This window comes from Oryzias melastigma, linkage group LG6 (genome assembly GCF_002922805.2).
Source record: "Oryzias melastigma strain HK-1 linkage group LG6, ASM292280v2, whole genome shotgun sequence".
Taxonomy (NCBI): domain Eukaryota; kingdom Metazoa; phylum Chordata; class Actinopteri; order Beloniformes; family Adrianichthyidae; genus Oryzias; species Oryzias melastigma.
Genome location: NC_050517.1, coordinates 27,373,380 through 27,392,635, shown reverse-complemented (window position 1 = coordinate 27,392,635; position 19,256 = coordinate 27,373,380). Strand labels below are relative to the sequence as shown.

Genomic DNA, 19,256 nt, shown 5'->3' with positions numbered 1-19,256 from the left:
ATGGTAAACCGCTATCCACAATCTCTGAGGTTGTGTCTGAATGTCTTCATTGTTTTATATTGTCCGTTCTTCATTTAGTAACCTTTCTGAATTCCAGAAATCCAATAGAAATTTCCCAGAAGTCTCTGCAAAAAAACAGTGTGTATCAAGACTCAGTAGATTGGAGAATTTGAACAATTTTTCATGTGAAAAAAAGTATTTTATTTAATTTCTTATAAACCTTCCAATTTTCTTTACCAGAACACAGTGAATTCATAAATAGTAAAATGTTCATATTTATTAGGTTATTACTTTAGTAATTCTGTAACGTTATATTTGCCATTTTAAAAGAATGTCCAAATTACAAATGCAGAAACAGGGTCGGCAGCAAAGAGGCAACATTGTGAGTTAAAAAGTTACAACAAAATGTCAGCAGAGTGAAGCAGAGGAATAAATGCAGTTCAGAGCAGGTGACGGTAATGAGGCTGATGATGAGAGTAGCAGTGACCTAATAGACAACAGCTGCTGGAGAGCAGGACAAACGTATGTTACACTCAGAGAAGTCGAACTTTATTCAAATGATACTGTATGTATGAATCACCTGACTACAGTACCCATAATGCTTCAAAAATCCATCCAGCGGTTCAGCTCATTGACTGTATATGAGAACCTAAGGGAGAGAGCGTGATGTCACCCATAGAAAAGGGTTTACTCTCAGCTCCAACCAAAGGAAATCTATTCAGTTGTGATTTTTTGCAATACAATTCTTGCCATGTTGGAACCATATTTTATTCTTTCGTAAAATTGTTCCCAAGGATCTTTTAACCCTGTTGTCACAGAGGGACATTAGAACACGCCCCTTTGATAATTCTGTTTAATTAGAATAGAAAAGAATAGAATAGAATTCAACTTTATTGTCATTGCATGTGTCTCAAGTACACAGCATTTAAATGTAGTGATTTAGCAAATATAAATATATATACAATGTACATAGTAGAATGGATAGTAGTGGCTGGTATTTACAATCTGGAAAATTGACAGTTAAAAATTCAGTTTTCAGATGATTTTATTGAGTTTGGTAGAATTGATGCCCATTTTTGGGCTTGAAATTCCCATTCAGATCTGGCAACTCTCCGTCCAGGTGAAAACATTGCAGCAGCATTTTTTTGCTGCAGAAGTTTAGCAGAGGTTTCCTTTGGCGGCGTTCTCCTTCAGGACTTTTAACGAGGCGGTGAACGCAGCTCTGAGCCACAGTCGGGTGACGATCTCTGATGACCGAGTCCGAGCGCTGCAGGCGGGGTCCCTGCAGATGCAGGCGCACATGAAACGCCTTCTTTGTGCTTTGTTTGCTTTGTGATCTTCTCTGTGGAGGAAGCAGGTGAAGAGCGGTTAGACCTGACGTGTGGCATGATCCTGGTGATTAGTTGTTGTCATAAAATAACAGCAAAAAGTGCTTCTTTTTTTTTTGTGCACAAAAATGCGTCAGTCTGCTAACCTTCACCTCCGTTCATTGTGGCTCGTCGCCGTCTCTGCTGGGTCCCCCGTCCCAGCGTGGCCTCCCAGGGCCGTGTGTGTGTGTCGGCAGCAGGATCAAATGCGCTCGGCGAGACAAAGCGTGACGGCGGGACGCTCGGCGACTCTGTCATCTCACCATGGGCCGCGCGCACGCGCTCGTGCGCGAGCCGGGTCTCGCAGGGGGACGGCCGTCCCCACACACACTGATCAAAACCAGGCGTTTGTCAGAAAAGAGAGCTCTTTCATGGGACACACACGCAGAGGCGTCGGAGGCCTCTCCCCACGCCCTTGTTCCGGATGGCCCAATTATCCCTCAGCACCTCACTGCCCCCCCACACCTCTCTCTGTGTCTTTCACTCCTTTCTTTTTTTCTGCCGTCACGTAAACTGCTCTGTTGTAACTTTTCAACCATTAACACGATCAACGTCATTCCAGTTGATTTTGAAGGAGAAAAGCGGCTCGACGAGCCGCTTTTCTCCTTCAAAATCAACTGGAATGACGTTGATGGTGTTAATGTTTCAAATTTTACAGTATATTAAAGTGTGATCCAGTGTTAAAAGGTTAATATTGTTTTAATACCAGAAACAAATTCCGCATGAACCGATAGTCGACTAATCTGAAAAAAATAGTCGACTATTAAAATAATCGTTTGTGGCATCACTAATTTATCCTCACATGAAACCATGAGTGGAACATCTTCCTAGACAGTTTTAAATCTCTAAAATTAATTTGTTTACCATTTATACTTGCATTTTTTAAAATGCTAAATACTTTAAATTTAAAATCTAAAACCAAATAAAAGATTTTTAGCATTTTTTTAGTGCAGCTGACTGATGTTCATGTGACTTTTGTACATAAAGAAATGAGACTTTGTACTTTAAACTGTATATTTACACTCAAATATCAAAAACTTAAAAATACACACAAACACAACTTGAAATTTAATTAGGTTAATACTATATTTTTTTTATGCTTCACACACACAAAACCACATTTACGCACAGATCAGAGCCACAGAGTTAGTTTTCATGAGTTCAGATTTGTGTGTTGATGATGCGTTTAAATGCTGCTAGAGTGCTGGGTCATCAGAGTTTTCTTATTAGCCGTTTTAAACTTAGACTTGGAATATTATACAGAAAAAAACGTTTCAATTTTCTTCAACAGATATGCCCCAATAACTAAGATTTTTTTTTTTAAATCATTATTTATTAAAAATTCAAAATGTATTCTTATTTAAAAAGTGTTCCTAATAATCCTTTAAATTTATGCAGTTTTTAGCCAAAATCTAAAAGCTTTAGTTTTCTAGTACGTAGTTTCTGAGTTCATTAGACAATCGGACGACTAGAGCAGAGTAGACCCGACGCCCAGTCCCACTAGCTTACAGCCCCTCACACCCCCAACCAAACATCAGCGGTGCAACAAAAATGGCGAGTATTATCGGAGGTATCCAACATTACAGGTTAGAGCCAGCTCAGACGAGGAAAATAAAGACGTACATGAATCTATTTGTCTGCAGATGGATGCATCAGAGAGATTTTCTGACTTTTTCCTACGAGATTTTTTCATCAGCTCCTGATTCACAACAATTTGACTAAAGAAATACCCAAAAATGCAATTTTAAGCTTCATTTGTCATCACAAGAACATGTTAAAAACACAATTTTCACAGGAGTGGGTCTTTAAGTTCTGAATTAAAATACATTCCTGTTCATTTATTCAGACTTTCTGATTGATCTTTAACCAATTTCTTTATTTTTGTTTAGGTTTGCAGCTAATTAATTTAAATGGAGCACATTCCCACTTTCTTTAATTCATTACCTTTTATTAAGTCTGCAAACAAAACTGTTTTTCTGAGTTAATTATCTGAGTTGGATTGATCAAATCAAGGTTTATTGATTCACTTAAACGCTGCACATAAGAGAGTGAAGTTAAAAAGTAAGATTTGATTATTAAGAAATACAAGAATTTACATGAAAAAAAATGTAAGGAAGTGAAATCTAAAGTGAAAGTATGTCAAAAATCTTAAAATTCAATGCTGGAAAAACTCCTAAAGTTGGTGAAAGACTCGACTGGGGTGTAAAAATATGGTCAATTTAAGGCTCTTTTCACTCAATTTGACAGACTTTATGCTCTTATGAGCAGCAAAAGAAGAAACCAGGAAGTCGGTCCGATCTTAAGCGCTGAGCGATCACACTCAATGAAACTATTACAAAGATTTTACTAAATAAATCCAACAAATGTGAACATTTCAGTTTTCTACCATGTCATTGTGTTTACATGAAGGTAGACGCATCCTCTGATCCTGGCTTCTGACGGCGAGCTGCACCTAACCCCCCCACAAAACACGCTGCAGTTTTCTGCTGTTAAACAGAATCGTCTGAGGAATGAAAGTATGAAACAATCGAAGGCGCTGCCGCGGCCCCCCCTGCTCAGCTCTCCATGCTCTGTGTCCTGCTGCTTCAATCTCCTGCTAAATGATAATGAAGCTCTATCTGCCTCAGTGTGCCTCGGACAGACTGGCGCCCCGCACAACCTCGCCGCCTTTGAGCTCTGCGTGTGCTGAAAGGGCTTGTTTGGGATCGGGCCGGCGGGGCGCCCCGTCCCGACCACATAAACCCATGCGGCACACGTGCACGCGCACGCATGCAGCCATTGAGACGGGATTAGTGCACCCTTGTGCCGGCCTTTCAGGCATAAAGAGATGGGAATCTGAGTGTGTGTGTGTGTGTGTGTCGGGATGGGTGTCATGGATGCATGACTGAAGACATTATTAACCCCGAGATCCCCCGCAGCTCCACAGCTGAAGTTGTGCCGAGCGCGTGCACGCTCAGGACATGAGATAAGTGTCAGAAAGCGAAGAAGACACAGATTGTGTTCCACTCTGTGTGTGTTTGTGTGAGTCAGAGCGCGCATGTGTGTCCCGCTCCACAGGGGGGCGCAGATTGGCCCGGCAAAGACACCATCTGATGTCTCCAGGCAGGACGGTCCTGCAGCGTGCGCGTGTGTGCATGTGCAGGGGGGGGCGGGGTGTTGGTCCTGTATGTTACACTGGTGATAAGGACAACAGTCGTGGGGGGGTGCACATGTGTGACTGTGTGTGTGACGCCCACCTTCATCTGGCCTTTCACCGTGGGGGCCATGAAGTCATCAATGTTGTCCTAAAATAGACGTGGAGGCCTACACTTCTATGTCCCTAATATGCAAAAAGAGAGCGTTTATTAAGCAAAATTTGGAAATAATTTATTTTAAAAATCACCAAAATAAACACAAATACTCAAACATCTGATCTTTATCTAAAGGAGTGATCAGATTATTGGTGTAAACGACATAATCTCATTTAATTAAATCTGAATCGGCAATTTCTATGTAATAATCCAACTTTTCTTGGAGCTTTTGTGGCGTGTTTTGTTCCTTATCCGTGAGCAGATGTTTCTTCCAAGTCTTCGTATTTTCTTCCTGGAGTTTAAATGAAGGAGATCAGAGGCGTTTGGCCTCCCAGGCAGACCTAAAGCCTGTAGGACAGCTCAGAGACTGAAGCCATGGCTTCTATCTGCACCTGGCAGGCTGTCTGAAACCAACAACTGTAGCAGCATATGAGACAAATGTTAAAAAAAAAACAGCAGAAAGCTGGAATTTTAGGTGTCTTCTCCAAAAGAAATCAGATTAAGAACTGAAATTCTTTTAGATGTCAGATAGGTGAGAAACCGGGTCCATCTAAACCCTTTAAAATGACCCTATCTATCATGAGTAGACCTGTACGAGGAACACAGGAAATGTCAAGATTGTAGACTGATGATTGAGTCCGTGAATTTAAAATATGTTCATGCACATTTTAGTGTAGCGAACACTGACACGTAAAGGTTCAATCCAAGAATTTAATTTCTGTTATCTTATCGTTTATTATTTTGGGGAAATTCCATATTCACAAATGTAAACAGTCAAATTCAAAACTCTATTTTAATTTATTTTATCTGGACCTTAAATAATGTTATAAAACACTACGAAATCTGAAGCCTTTTAATAATTTAAAAGAACTACATATTTTTTAACTTTTGAGTTTACAAATATACATTGTAACTCCCGGGTTTGTTAATGTTTTATGCTGATGTGCCGGTTTCACTGTACTTGTAGTGTTTTCTGTTACCTTGAATGTGAACATTTGTAAATTAAAAGAATGTTCAATAAAGTTTATGGAGAAAAAAAGTAAAGGTTTGGATTTTTAATTTTATCAACGCTCCAGAACACTGCACACTTTGTAAGGAGTCCGTTGGTGTGTTATAGTGACCAGTGCACGCTCCTTGACTGTTAAAATTTAGGAAATGAGACGATCAGAGTGTAGTTTGTGTGCACATCCTACAGATGTCCTACCAGCGCCTAAAGCCCCGTTTCCACTGAGCCGTCCGGTACGGTACGGTCCACTTTGATCCGGTATTTTGAACATTTCCAGTGTAAAATGGACCTATTAGACAGTACTGACCCGTACCTCTTGAGGCCCCTAATCCGTTGTAGCTCCATGGAACGGGACAGTTGGGGGGAGCTGCTGTTGATTGGCTGATAAGTGATGATGATATTAGTATAGCGCTAAGCTAGCGATTCCGTTTTTCTCTTTCTTCTTAGCTGCCCGCAATCTTCTTTCATTAAACTCCTGTTATGCATGATGTACAAAAAGAAAAGCTCGCCAGAATTAACTTGTCTGTCCCATACTGCTCCTTACTGGATCGGACCGAACCGCTCAGTGGAAACGAGACTTAAGAGGCCTCTAATGACTAGAGTGTGGCGTAAGGCCACCGTATGACTGTATATCATCAGTGTACAGCTTACATTATCCTCACAAATGCTTCCACATGGTACACTCCACTTTTATGACCTCCACTGAGGTGGTCTTACGAGCCTCAAGAGATCTGCAGGATGCTCCTGCGATCCCCTGAAGATGCAGCCGCTCCTCTCGACCCAAAAACCTGCAGCACCTTTAGGGGTCAACACCTGTAACATATGTATGTAACAAAGGTTTCAACAGAGCTAGTTGATGAGTTTATTTTCTCTTTTATTACTTTATTGTTCTTAGAGAATAAAAATATTAACATTGAAATGTTCAAAATCTCTTAATCTGGATGAAATGTTGAGAAGAAAACGGGAATGATCACATTTTTAGATCAATTAAGGCTTTACGTTGATGATTTCTATACTTTTCTGAACTTCTGACGTTCTGTTTCCATGTAGAATAATCTGGAATTCTGTCGTCTTTCGGGCTAATCCCGCTCTAATGTGCACGTGTCTGTCTCCTGTTTGCAGAAGAGGGCATCAATCACGAGTGCAAGCTGTGTAACCAGATGTTTGACTCACCTGCCAAGCTGCTCTGCCACCTGATCGAGCACAGCTTCGAGGGGATGGGGGGTACCTTCAAGTGTCCCGTCTGCTTCACAGGTGAGCCCCACGCTCGTCCGGCCTTAAAAAACCCCGCAAACGCAGAGAGTGACGGCGCACTTCCTGCTGCAGACGCTCAGAAATCGTGTGAGCTCAGCAAATATAAGCAGCTCAAACTTCTACAATCCACTGGAGGACAGAAACACAACACGGCAAAGTCAACACCTTCACTTCTCCAGCCCCCCCTTCATCCTTCACTCTCCTCCCCGCGTTGTCGAGTTTGTCTTGTGTTGTGTGCATACCCCCAGGTGCGCAGCAGCACTTTAAACTTTAACTCTATTCCTTTGTGAGTTATGAATTAGTAAGGTGGGCACAGCTCCTGTGGGGAGGACTTAATAATTCAGCACTTACATACTCAGAGGAAAGCAAAAGTTTACTGAAACAGAACGGAGAGAACGAGGGATAGAAAGGCAGAAAGAAAGGAGGGGAGCGGCTGAAACAACACTGAAAATATTTTATTGATAAATATCACATGTTCTGCTGAGGATTGCTTTTTCTCTTTTCTTCTTTCTAATTCATCCCACGTGCTGCACTGATCCAGAACGCTGATTTAGTCCTCCATCAGAACCAGCAACGTTTTGTCTTACAGGGTTTTTTGGCACTAAAGGCTGTAGATTAATGTGAGGAGTTGTGTCTAAAATGCTTCAGTTGGCTGTAAATGGCTGGAAATCACATGTGTCAAAGTCAAGGCCCGGGGGCCGTATCCGGCCCTCCAGATCTTTTTATTTTTTTGTCATTAATGACCCCATGTTATCTTGCGCTTATTTCTAACTTGTATAATTTTGATAAAATATATTTTTATGGAGAGCAAAATATTGAAAGTTATTTAAGGTTTAAGTTGATTTATTCTACAATAGTCCCGCCTTTTTGAAATTCATAATTATGTTAAAAAGTTAAGTTTTTAAGTTTTAAAAATTGATATTATGCAAGTTTTTTGAGCTATTTTGGCATTTACTAAGATTTTTGTAGGCTACTTTGGAGTTTAGCTAATATTTCAGCTACATGCTAGCTAGTTTTTTTCTTGTTTTGTTTTTTAAGCTGTTTTGGAGTTAGGCTAATATTTACACGCTATGTGTTTTGGCTAATTTAGGCTTTTTCAGTTTTTTTCGGCTATTTTTAAATTTTTCAGCTACATGCTAGCTGTTTTGGCTAATTTAAGGTTTTTTCTTGTTTTGTTTTTTAGGCTTTTTTGAAGTTAGGCTAATATTTATACACTATGTGTTTTGGCTAATTTAGGCTTTTTTTCAGTTTTTTCAGCTATTTTGAAATTTAGCTGTTTTTTAAGCTACATGCTAGCTGTTTTGGCTAACTTACTTTTTTTTCTTTTTTAGTTTTTTAGGCTAATTTGGCAATTAGCTAATATTTTAGCTGACTATCAGCTTCAGTGATTTCAGCTATCAGCTTCAGTGATTTCAGCTATCAGCTTCAGCGTTTTCAGCTACAAGCTTCAGTGATTTCAGCTATAAGCTTCAGTGATTTCAGCTAACAGCTTCAGCGTTTTCAGCTATAAGCTTCAGTGATTTCAGCTATCAGCTTCAGCATTTTCAGCTATAAGCTGCAGCGTTTTCAGCTATAAGCTTCAGCGTTTTCAGCTATAAGCTGCAGTGATTTCAGCTATCAGCTTCAGCATCTTCAACTATCAGCACTAGCATTTTCAACTGCCAAATTCAGCTGACAGCATTCACACTAGTATTATCACAGGCAATGCTATACATTTAGTTTTTAATTATGATAAAAGTCAGGGTTTTAAAGTTAAAAAAAAATTGTTTTAGAATGTTTAATAACTGTTTATCCTGTTCAGCCGCGACCTAAGGTGTGTTTTGGATTTTGGCCCCCTGTGCGAGTGAGTTTGACACCCCTGCTGTAAAGTAACTCGTCTCTTTTCTATCTGCAGTGTTTGTTCAGGCCAACAAGCTGCAGCAGCACATCTTTGCTGTTCACGGTCAGGAGGACAAGATCTACGACTGCTCCCAGTGTCCGCAGAAGTTCTTCTTTCAGACAGAGCTACAGGTGAGCCCACTGGTTTCTTTCTGTGTGTTCACACATGTGTGTGAAAACCGCTGACTGTACATGAGAAATGGACCGAGTGAGTGTGACGTCACCCATAGAAAAACTTCCAACTCCAACCCAAAGGAGTTAATTCCGTTTCCATGTTTTGCTAGTACGGACACCATTCATTATGTTGGAGCCAGAAATCATCTGTTTGTATTGATTGGTCCAAGTTGGTTTGAGTCAAAGCTTTTATGTCAGGCCCGGGGGCTGTGTTTATTTGAGTCATTTTTTAATCATTCCACTAAGCAATTTTTAAGTGTGTATTTTTCCCTGAAACACATAAACCAAAAGGTGCAATTGGCACTAAAATAACAACAAAAGGAACAGTTTTTACATTAAAAAAAAGCCTGTTTTTGTCCAGAGTCCATGTTTTTATAAGAGGTTGCTTACTAAAACACTTAAAGCACCTGCTCCTGGTTCGGACCATCTGTCAAGTTTAAGAATGCTTTGTGGCTCACAAGTCAGAAGGTTTGCACACCATGACAGACACTCTTTCCAATCAGGATTGAGCTTGTTAGAAGTCGACACTTCAAAGCGTTAAAACGTCGGTTGTGAGACTACGGTTGTGCCTTCACTACTCACTTTTAAGTGCACTATGTAATGCATTTTCCATTTTCCATTTGGAGGGTTAGTGGTGTCCAAAATGATTTTATAACGGGATAGCCGTAGGGAGGGTGTATCCTCCCTCGTTGTGCTGTACCGGCGAGGTCCAAAGTAGAAGCTTATCCTGATAAAACTTAATCGTCACATCAGTTAGATTAACAAACATTTTCAAATTAGTGTCAAAAAGTTTGTTTCCTAACGAGAACAGAGAATGTTCAGAAAAAAAGAGTTGGCCTAAAACGGACCCCTGTGGCATCCCAGAGTTTATATACCACAAAAGCAGGACGATTTAACATTTGAATCCCTTTTTATTCAGACTAATATTGTGTAATAACAATCTCTCATCTGAGGCTGCGCACTTTATCTACTTCTTTCTTTCTCTCATCTCTCAACATAATGTTCATCAGAATCTCCCATCACAGCTTCTGTTTCACACTTCCCTCCTTAACTCAGGTAACCCCTCTTCCCGTCTCCTCACGAGGTCTTTGCAGGCTTCTGGCACGTTTCCTGTCATTAGGATCCAGACTCATTTGGAATGAGGAGGAGATAAAAGCGCATAGGTCACCCAGAGCGGGTCCAGCTGTGGTCACGTGTGTCCTCTGTCTCTTCTGGGTCTCCGTTAGCAGACGAACAGTCTTCAGACTCAGACATCAGGACTCTGTGGTTCCTGCTAACAGGAAAAACACACAAACTAAAGCACATAAAATGGCAGTGATGTAGTGCCAGAGGTGCCGGGCATATGGCCGGCCAGTCCATTTACCAGCAGGGTGACCGCTGGACCCTGTCGGTTAATGTCCACATTCAGGCGCCGCTCACACCTCACACAGCCTCGCCAGCCTCCATCACTCCTCTCCTGCCTGTTGACCGGGTCACAGCAGCATCCTGCAGAATGATGAGCTGCAGAGATCAGCTGGAGGAGTTCTGGATGCATGGCTCACCGTTCAGACGTCCACGGAAATTAGGTCACAGTTAAAGATCTTCTACAATTTTTTAAATTTTCCTTTTAGCTAAGTCTTCTTATAATATACGACTCGTAGATCATTTTTCTAAGAAATATAGCATTTTTACGTTTGTGGCAGCATCATTTTGTTTTGCTTATGTGTGTTTTTGTCAGTTTTTTTAGCAGATATTGTGCATATTGAACATTTTAGCTTCATATGTCAGTTTCATTTTATAGTTAACAATGTCTTCTGTTTTTACTTAAGTGCTAAGAGATATAAGACGGTTAAAAAAACAAAACAAAATTGTGACCAACCTGGATCTTTTCTTTTTTTTTATTTGTATCAAAAGCAGAGCTTTAAGTGGGCCAGTACTCACCGGTACTCGGTACCAGCACTTCTAAAAATGGCTCTTTAGAGTACCACCACTTCACCAAAAGTACTGCTGGTACTCATTTCCAGCACGAAATACTCGACTCATAAAACTTTAATAATGATTTTTTTTTGTTTTTTAAAGAAGGACACAATTAATGTAAAAAGTTAGATTATTCCGCGCCCATACATTGGAAAAAAGGACTTATTTTATTGATCAATTTATTTATTTGACTGTTTCTCTGAATTTTGTGTTTTGACTTCCCTAAAAGAGAGCACTTCTAGTCATCCACTTAGAACACAGATCAAAAGTATCGGATTATTATCGATATTAAAATCAAAGAACTCTGAACCGGATCGGTGACTAATACATTTTATTCGGCATAATAAAAGATTCTCAAAGTACAATCATTTTAGACCAAAACACAGAAACAGTCATGAAATCCAATTTAAACATAAGGAAATGTAAACCTGCTAAAAAGATGAGTTTTGAGTTTTTTCTTAAGCTTAAACTGATAAGTAAGTTGTTCTTTCTAGCTACAATTATTTTGAAATTTTTAACCTTTTAACTGAGTTTTTAAATTACTTGAGCTGTTTTTGCAAGTTTTTTAAGCTGATTTAGTATTTAACATGTGAGTTACTTTTTAGGTTATAGGTTTGCTTCACTTTTTTTTAGCTTTATTTCTCTTTTTCTACATTTTTATTGTCAAAATTATTTGATCAACACTTGTAATTAATACGATTAGTTGCCGTTTTTTCAGATTTAGTGTTTGTTCTTTGAATGCTGAACGGCCTCCACCTTGTTTGGAGCTGATTGTGGCTTAAGGGGAGGATTGCACACACTGTGTGAGTCTGCGTGTGTGTGCACGTGTGTGCATGCGTGTGAGTTGGCAGTATGACCTGCCACAGCTCCACCGTCCCGCGGGAGAGCTCTCTAAGTGGGCTACAGACACAGGCTGACTGTGGGAGATGGAGAGCTACAAGCATGGAGGTTAATGTTGCTGCGAGCTGTTACTGCAGGCGTGCGAGCGTGCACGTGCACGCGCGTGTTCCAGAGTATTGAGTGATCTGTGTGTGTGTACGGGGGGGGGGATAACGAGCTGGGATGGATGAAGAGAGCTGGTTGGCCATCCAGAAAAGGCTTTGGCCTCTTTCAAGCCCTCAGAGGGACGCCGTGATGTCCAGCTCCGTGACCCGGCGGGCCTCAGCGGCGCGGACACGGCGCCGCATCACCCATCTTCCCCCCTGATTTCACTGTGTTCAGCCCCACTTTCCATCTGTGCCTCCTCCTTCGCATGCAAAGCTCTCCTGCTCCTTCCATCACTCGCTTTGCATCCGTCTGTAACTCACACATGAGACAGTTTTCACTTTCTCTTCCTGTCTCTCTGACTCCCCCCGTCTGTCCCAGAAGAACCAGCCCCTATGCATATTTTACCCCCTCTCCTCTCTTCCTCTCTTCTGTGCCTCTCCCCAGCGTCCCATAAATAGTGCAGACGTAAGCTGGTAAATAAGAGATGTTTTGGTGTGTGTGTGTAAATAAGAGATGCTGTGGCCCTGATCAGTGAGGTCCTTCCGGATCTCTCGCTGCCTTTAACTCCCAAACTTCACAGGCGACTCTCCTTTTTTTCTTTGCTTGTCTCCAGCAGTCGGTGTCGTCTTTATTCCGGGAGAAACAATGCGGCTGCAGAAGCTGCAGAAGTTAATCGGCTTTGTTTGCCTTTGGATTATTTTGTCATTTAAAGCTTTGAGTTCCTGTGAACGAATTTCTTCACATCTCAATCACCTTGATGTTTCCCCGTCGGCCTCCAGGGGGTGCTGTGATGCAGCTTGGGCGCTCACCTGTCCCTCACTTGTCCTGCATTCTTCCCGAATGAGTGTGTTTTCGATCGAGCACTCGTGACATAAAATGGAAAAATCAAACTGCTTTTCCACCAGAGATGCCAAACCCGGCGTCAGAACGCACAGACGCCTCTCATCCCAGCGAGCTGAGTTTCAACAGAATTAGAGAAATGTGTGATTTCCAGGAGAACAGCTGCTCTCCTGCGTCTGGGCGTGCTGAGGAGCGCCGCTTTCACCTGTAACTGAATTATGGAGAGGTGTAGAGGAACTTGTGTGTTTCCTGGTGTCGCTCGTGTCGGAGTGTGTACCCTCTGATCTGTGTGTGCTCGAATGAATTTGATCTGAAGGTCCCTGCGGCGTTGCAGGGGAGCGTGCTCAGCTGCCCCGCTGCACTCTGGGAGGCTCGGCGTTATTGGAATGGGGAGCTGGGACTGATGCACACGCGCATGTTTATAAAAAATATGGTCTTACCTCCACAAATCCCCAGACTTGAGGGGCTCAGTTCAGCAGGGAGAAGCAACAAAAGACATTCAGCAGAGGAAAAAAGCTGCGGTTGTTTGAAGAAGCAAACAATAAATATATTCTTTTTTACAATTAATTTAAGCAAATTTTGTTTCAAAACGAGCAGAAAATGAAGCGTCTGCCTGCTTTCTGACCACCTGAGGAAAAAATTGCGTCGGTATTGTGTCTGCGGCTGTTAACACTGCTGCAGTCGGTCCCACTGGGAATGCAAATGCATTCTGTTCATGTTGCATTTAAGCAGAAGAAAATCTCAATGTGGGAGCGGTGAATCATCTGCAGGCCTGTCTGTGTGGACACACCTGTGCTCTGAGGAGCTGGGAAAGGGGCTCTGAGAGAGGAGGAGACGGCAGTTTGATGGAGGATGAGGGACAGAAGATGAGGAAGAGGAGAAGTTGACATCCCTAACGCCGTGGTTATGTTCTGGTCAGCACAGAGCAGGAGGACTTCGTCTCACCTTCATTTCTCTGACACAAGACGCTTTGGCCCAGCTGACCTCTCTGACCCCGGCCTCACAAGGCTAGCGTCACAGGTACTTCCTGTATGAATAGCGGTTTATCTATGAAGGGATTTTTGTGCCATCATTTTGTAAGCAAAAGTTACAGATTTGAGATCAAAATGTTCAAAATTCCAAACAAAATGTAACGTGTTGGTCATAAAACTTCATAATTTGCCAATGAAAATGCATAATATTTGCTTTCAAAAACTTCTTTTTTTGCTCTAAACAATATTTGCACATTTTTTAAACATTTTTTTTTTTGTTTTGCTTTCAAAAAATAGTTTTGCGTTTGCAACACAAATGTTTTTAGATGGGTAGTGCCTCATCTGGCTTTTGCCCTATCTTTGATTTTATGTTTATCACTTCATTAACATGAAAAAATACAGAACCATGTTGTATATTTGAGCTTTGCTGCTCCTTCTGAGTTCTGCTCAAAAAGAAACGGACCAGAATGGTTGAAGACTTTAGAATTCCTGTTGAACAGCATCGATACCAAGTCCAAACTCCGCCACGGCCAAAAGCACCGTCAAAGATAGGGCGAAAGCGAGATGAGGCACTACGCATCTAAAAACTTGTGTTGCAAATTCAAAAATATTTTTTGAAAGCAAATATTATGTATTTTTATTGGCAAATTCTGAAGTTTTATTCTCAACACTACAGCTCACACCTGAGCTGTAACGGTTGCCGTGTGAGCCCGGGGTGACCCTTCACCTCGCAGCTGATGTCTGCAACGCTGCTGCTCGGCCTCCAGGATCCGCCTCAGACTCACTCTGTGACCCAAACCAGACAAATCCTCCAAAAATCAGCCCCACTTTTCTGCTTCTACGCAACCATTTACCTTTTTTATATGTTTCAAATCATCAAACAAACTTCATCCCATCATAAATGTATCTTTTAGAGATGAAAACCATCAAGATTATTTAAAAAACCTTCAGGTTTATGCTCGCATACATCGGTTTTCCTTACTCAGTTCATGATAAAAGTGGAAATTATTCTAAAAATGAGGTTGAGCTACAAAAAACTGTTGTTTGTGTCTCTTCCATTTGTGTGTGCTTCATCCTTCCTGTTTCCTGCTGCCGCTGATGTCACTTCCTGTGTTGTGTCCAAGTCCTGTCTTCTCTCTTCCTGCTGCGCGTGTATTTCGGGTCGTGTTTACCGGTCCAGACCTGGCCTGGACGGCCGGTAGCAACGGGTGAGGGGAAGTCCGGGAGGAGGCCGTCCAAACAGGACGTGTTAGGAGGAGGGGGTCACCCTGGGTGTGGGTCAGCTTGACCCAGCTGGAGGAAGTCTGATGTTGTTTACAATCGAAAAAGGAAAAGATGCGCCACGGCGGCGATGAGGAGCCGGAGCGAAGCAGGGAATCCGTGTCAGCGGGATGCTGGGAGCGGGGGGCGCGTTTATTTTTGAAATGCTCCCGAGGCAGCATCCGGTCCTGGGCGGGTGGGGCTGAAGACGATCCAGGGAGCAGGGAGGAGGACTAAGACAGCCCATCTGCTCGACCCAGACACACACATGAACACACACACACGTGTTGTTGGAGGACTGTCAACCGTGCTCTAAAAATACAAAGAGGACCGCGGGGCGACTGAGGTGATTTTTCATTTGGTGTAAAAACAGAAACAGACCGGGAACACACACACACACACCCCGGCATGTTTGACACAGATTCATGCTGATCTCTGAGCTGCATCATCACAGGACGGGAGCGTGTCTTCATTACAGCTGTGCTCTGCGAAAGGCTCGGGTCGACACTCGGACTCGTCTCAGGTCATCGATGACTCAGTCCAAGCGAAACCTCTGACTGCAGCGTTTGTGTTCGGTTACGTCCTCCTCTGTCAGCTCGTTCGCTCTCTGAGTCTCTGAGCTGCAGATGAAGTTCAGCTCAGACTGTTGTGAATCTGCAGCTTCTTCTCGCCAATAGAACCTGCTGCAGTTTTGGAAAAAGACATTCTTCTGGTTTCCTCCAACTCTTCCCACTGCAACGTATTTGATCTTTGCAAAAATCTCAACCCTTGTTTTCATTTTTCTTTTCTCAAAATCAGCAAACTAGATTTTTATCTCTCTTATTAAGAGTTAGGTTCTAAAAAAAGGGGAAATAATGATTAAATTGAGCCAAAATCCTTTTTGTTCCACACTTTTGATGATTTAAGACTCAATTCTGTTTTAGGGATGTTATTTTAAAATTAAGTAACAATTGTTATTATTTTGGAAGCAAAAATGTTGATTTATCTTCTAAGAATAAGGGCTTGTTTTAGATTTTACAAGGATTTTTAAAGTTGGACCAACTTGTTCAAAGATTTTATTCACATTTTATTCTAAAATGAGTCATTTCCACTTATTACACTATTTTTTGTCACTGTAATCACAATGAACTACATCGAAGTTCATAAAAACTTTAAAATATATACATCATTTTCTTAGAATTAACAAACAATACTTATTGTTTGGATGTAAAACATTCAGTTTAAAGTAATTCTATCTACCAGTTTGCTTTTAGGTGATTTTTTACCTTTTTGTGGAACTCCTTGTTTCTTATTTTTTAGATTTCTTGTCCTTTTTGTATGGCCTGATCATCTTGCTACTTTTTTATGATTTTCTTCTAAAGATTAGTTCTCTTTTCCTATTTTTACCTCTTTTTATAGTGAAACAAGCAGTTGAGTCACAACTGCTCACCAAACTATGACTGAGCGGCTTTTTAAGAGTTTCTGAAATGTTTGAAACATTTTTAAGAGTCTTCATGAATATCTTTAACCATTTTCAACGCTTCAGAAAGCAATTTTATGACTGGAGATGAGAACAAACTTCAGAAGTTTCCTGTATATGAATCCCTGATGGATTAATACTCAGATATTTTAGGATTACTCTATAAAAACAGGTAAAAGATTCCTTAAAATATGAAAAACTGTCTTTGAATAAGCAAAAAATTCATTCAATGAGATTAGAATTATGGTCTCTTTTATTTTACTTACAAAACCCAAACCCACTTTTCCTAAAAATAAAAGTTATACAAGAAATACCATAAACCAAGTGGACCACAGAACCCATTTCAGACATGTTTTCTTAACTAAAATAATCTTGCTGTTGAAATTGAGATTATTTTTCTTGCAAGAGTTTACAATAAGACATTTTTTCTTGAAACATATTAATAAAAATATTGATTATATGTATTATTACACCAAAGCATTAAGAAAGAAAAACGTTTCTTTTTTTTTCTTTTTTTGGTTGAGTAGTTAAATGGTTCAGATTCAGTTTTTGTACTTAACTAAAACCACTTTAGTGGGATTCCATGGAACAAAACGGACGACTCAAACAGTCATTTTCTGGTATTTAGACAGTGAGGAGATCTAAAACATCTCTTCCAACATTCAAGAAAAGGTGATTTTTCCTTCACTGATGCCTCCAAGTCTCCTCTCTGCATCCCTCAGCTGACTCGGAGGTTTTGAGATGTTTAAGGTGTGCAGGACAGTCCTGAGAAGATCTGTTGACCACAGATCTCATCTAAACTGATCAGGGCTTGTAGCAGGTGATGTGTTATCATCAAACATTTAAAAATGTTAAAAATGTCAGCATTGATACAAACATTTGATTCTTTTTCTCGGTCGTGCATGTTTGTGTCCTCCCTCAAACCTCAGCGATGCTCTTCGGCTGCTCCGCCACAGCCAGCAGCATCATCACAACTCACGTTTCCTTGCAGTCGGGCAGCAGGACGGGGCAAATTGGATTTTCTCTTATCTCCATCTTTTGCTTTCTTCCATCATCACCGTCTCCCCTCCCCCCCGAGACCGTGTGTGTCTCTGCCAAGCATTGTGCCTTCGTGTCGTCTGTTTTATCGTCGCTTTTCTGCGCGTCCTTACACGCGTGTGCTCTAAGCTGCCAGTGTAAGTCTGAGAATCCGTCCCTGTGTGACAAAGTTGGGTATTGCGCCGGGGCCATATTTCCCCCGGGGCCCGGGCTCTGCAGGCTTTAGCGCCGCTCTCTCTAAGCAGTTTAGGAAAAACAATGACGGGCCTCTGTATTGACTGGCCTGGCCTGGCTGTTCTCAGCACAGCACATACTCCCTCTGCTGTGAAAACTCACTGCAGGAAATCTAAACAACACTACTTTACTCAGTAAAATATGTTTAAACAAATGTTCAAGACCTTCACTGTCTTTTAAATACAAAAAAATCAACACAAAATAAACAGAATTTGGCTTTTGATGAATGTTTTTGCAACAATATCAGAAAGAAATGACGTATTTTTCTTAGATTAATAAATTCTGATATTCTGTCATTTTTATGATATCAATAATCTTTGTCTTCATGTCCATTTTAGTCAAATTGAAACCAACAGCAAAGATCTGCTGCTGAGAATGTCATTTATATCAGAGTTTTCAATTATTTTAGAAATTAAAATTTAAATCCGATTTTATAGTTTAATCTTATAATTCCCTTAAATTGTGTATTATTCTACCTTTTAATATTTGTGAATGTTCTTTTAATCTTTTTGTACATGTACTTGAATCATCAAATAACTTTACAACAAATCTCATCTTTGTTTTTTTTATCTAATATCTGCCATACTGTGTTACCATACAAATTACTGAGTTTTTTTCAGTGCAATTTTGCTTCTTTTTTTCCAGCAGATTGTGTTCTGCGTCCTGATTGGCTGTTAACCTTGTCAATCAATCTCATCCATACCATGTCCGCTGTACAGATTCTGTCCACTTTGCCAGAGTTATCGTAATCTTTAATCTCGGTCAGAGATTTGTTTTTACCTATTTTTCCATAAATATTTGAACTTGATGGTTTAAACTGAAAAAAGTGTAGAAAGTTTATAGTGTGGAGTTCTGCAACCTTAAAACATCTGTAGTCCCACTTGGTGGATTTCACTCACCATGAGTTACTTCTAGAAGATGACTCCTACAATAAATGAGGGAACACTGGAGTGTCTTGTCATGTTGTGTGCCGTTGTGTTGAGTCTTGATCAAAGTGGCATTTGCCTGGTTGTAGAAATAATTTGATATTCCATAATATGAGCTAATAAAAGCATTTAGATGTCAAAAACTAGAAGTCCTAGGTTAGAGCCTTGTGGAACTCCGCATTAAGCCAGCTTCAGTTGCCACTATTAAGTATGAACCAAAATTTTTCTTTTTGTTTGTTAAGGTGGTATTGTGTGTCCATGTTGTTTATCTATAGCCTAAAAAAATTCTAAACTAGCTCAAGAAGGATAGGAAAGCTAAAAAAAAAATTAGAGAAACATCAAATAGTTCAGAATTTAATGTCCTTTCAGCCCTCGTCTGTCTGAGCTTTGAATGCTGCTAGGAAATCATGGCATAGAGTGCAGAGTTTCAATTTCCCTGGATGAGGATGTGAAAAAGACAAGTTAGCTAAATGAGCTAACTGGACCTGGTGATCTTTGGTAATCAGCTGAAAAGAATGTGTTCATTCATTTTAAATCTTTTTGTCTCTTCAGTCAAGTTTTTTAAACATGCTCACTGATTGAATCCTGCATAATCAATACACCCCCCCCCCCCCCC

The 19,256-nt window shown here is 40.8% G+C and overlaps 1 protein-coding gene across 7 annotated transcripts in view; it reads left to right on the top strand.

Moving 5' to 3' along the window:
* znf423 (zinc finger protein 423) overlaps positions 1 to 19,256 on the top strand; it is a 178,922-nt gene that overhangs the window by 154,246 nt on the left and 5,420 nt on the right. For all 7 annotated transcript variants that reach the window (XM_024281572.2, XM_024281579.2, XM_024281574.2 and 4 more), the window contains 2 exons: positions 6,786 to 6,917; positions 8,812 to 8,927. In XM_024281572.2, coding sequence (XP_024137340.1) covers positions 6,786 to 6,917; positions 8,812 to 8,927 — 248 coding nt within the window. The remainder of the gene's footprint in view (positions 1 to 6,785; positions 6,918 to 8,811; positions 8,928 to 19,256) is intronic.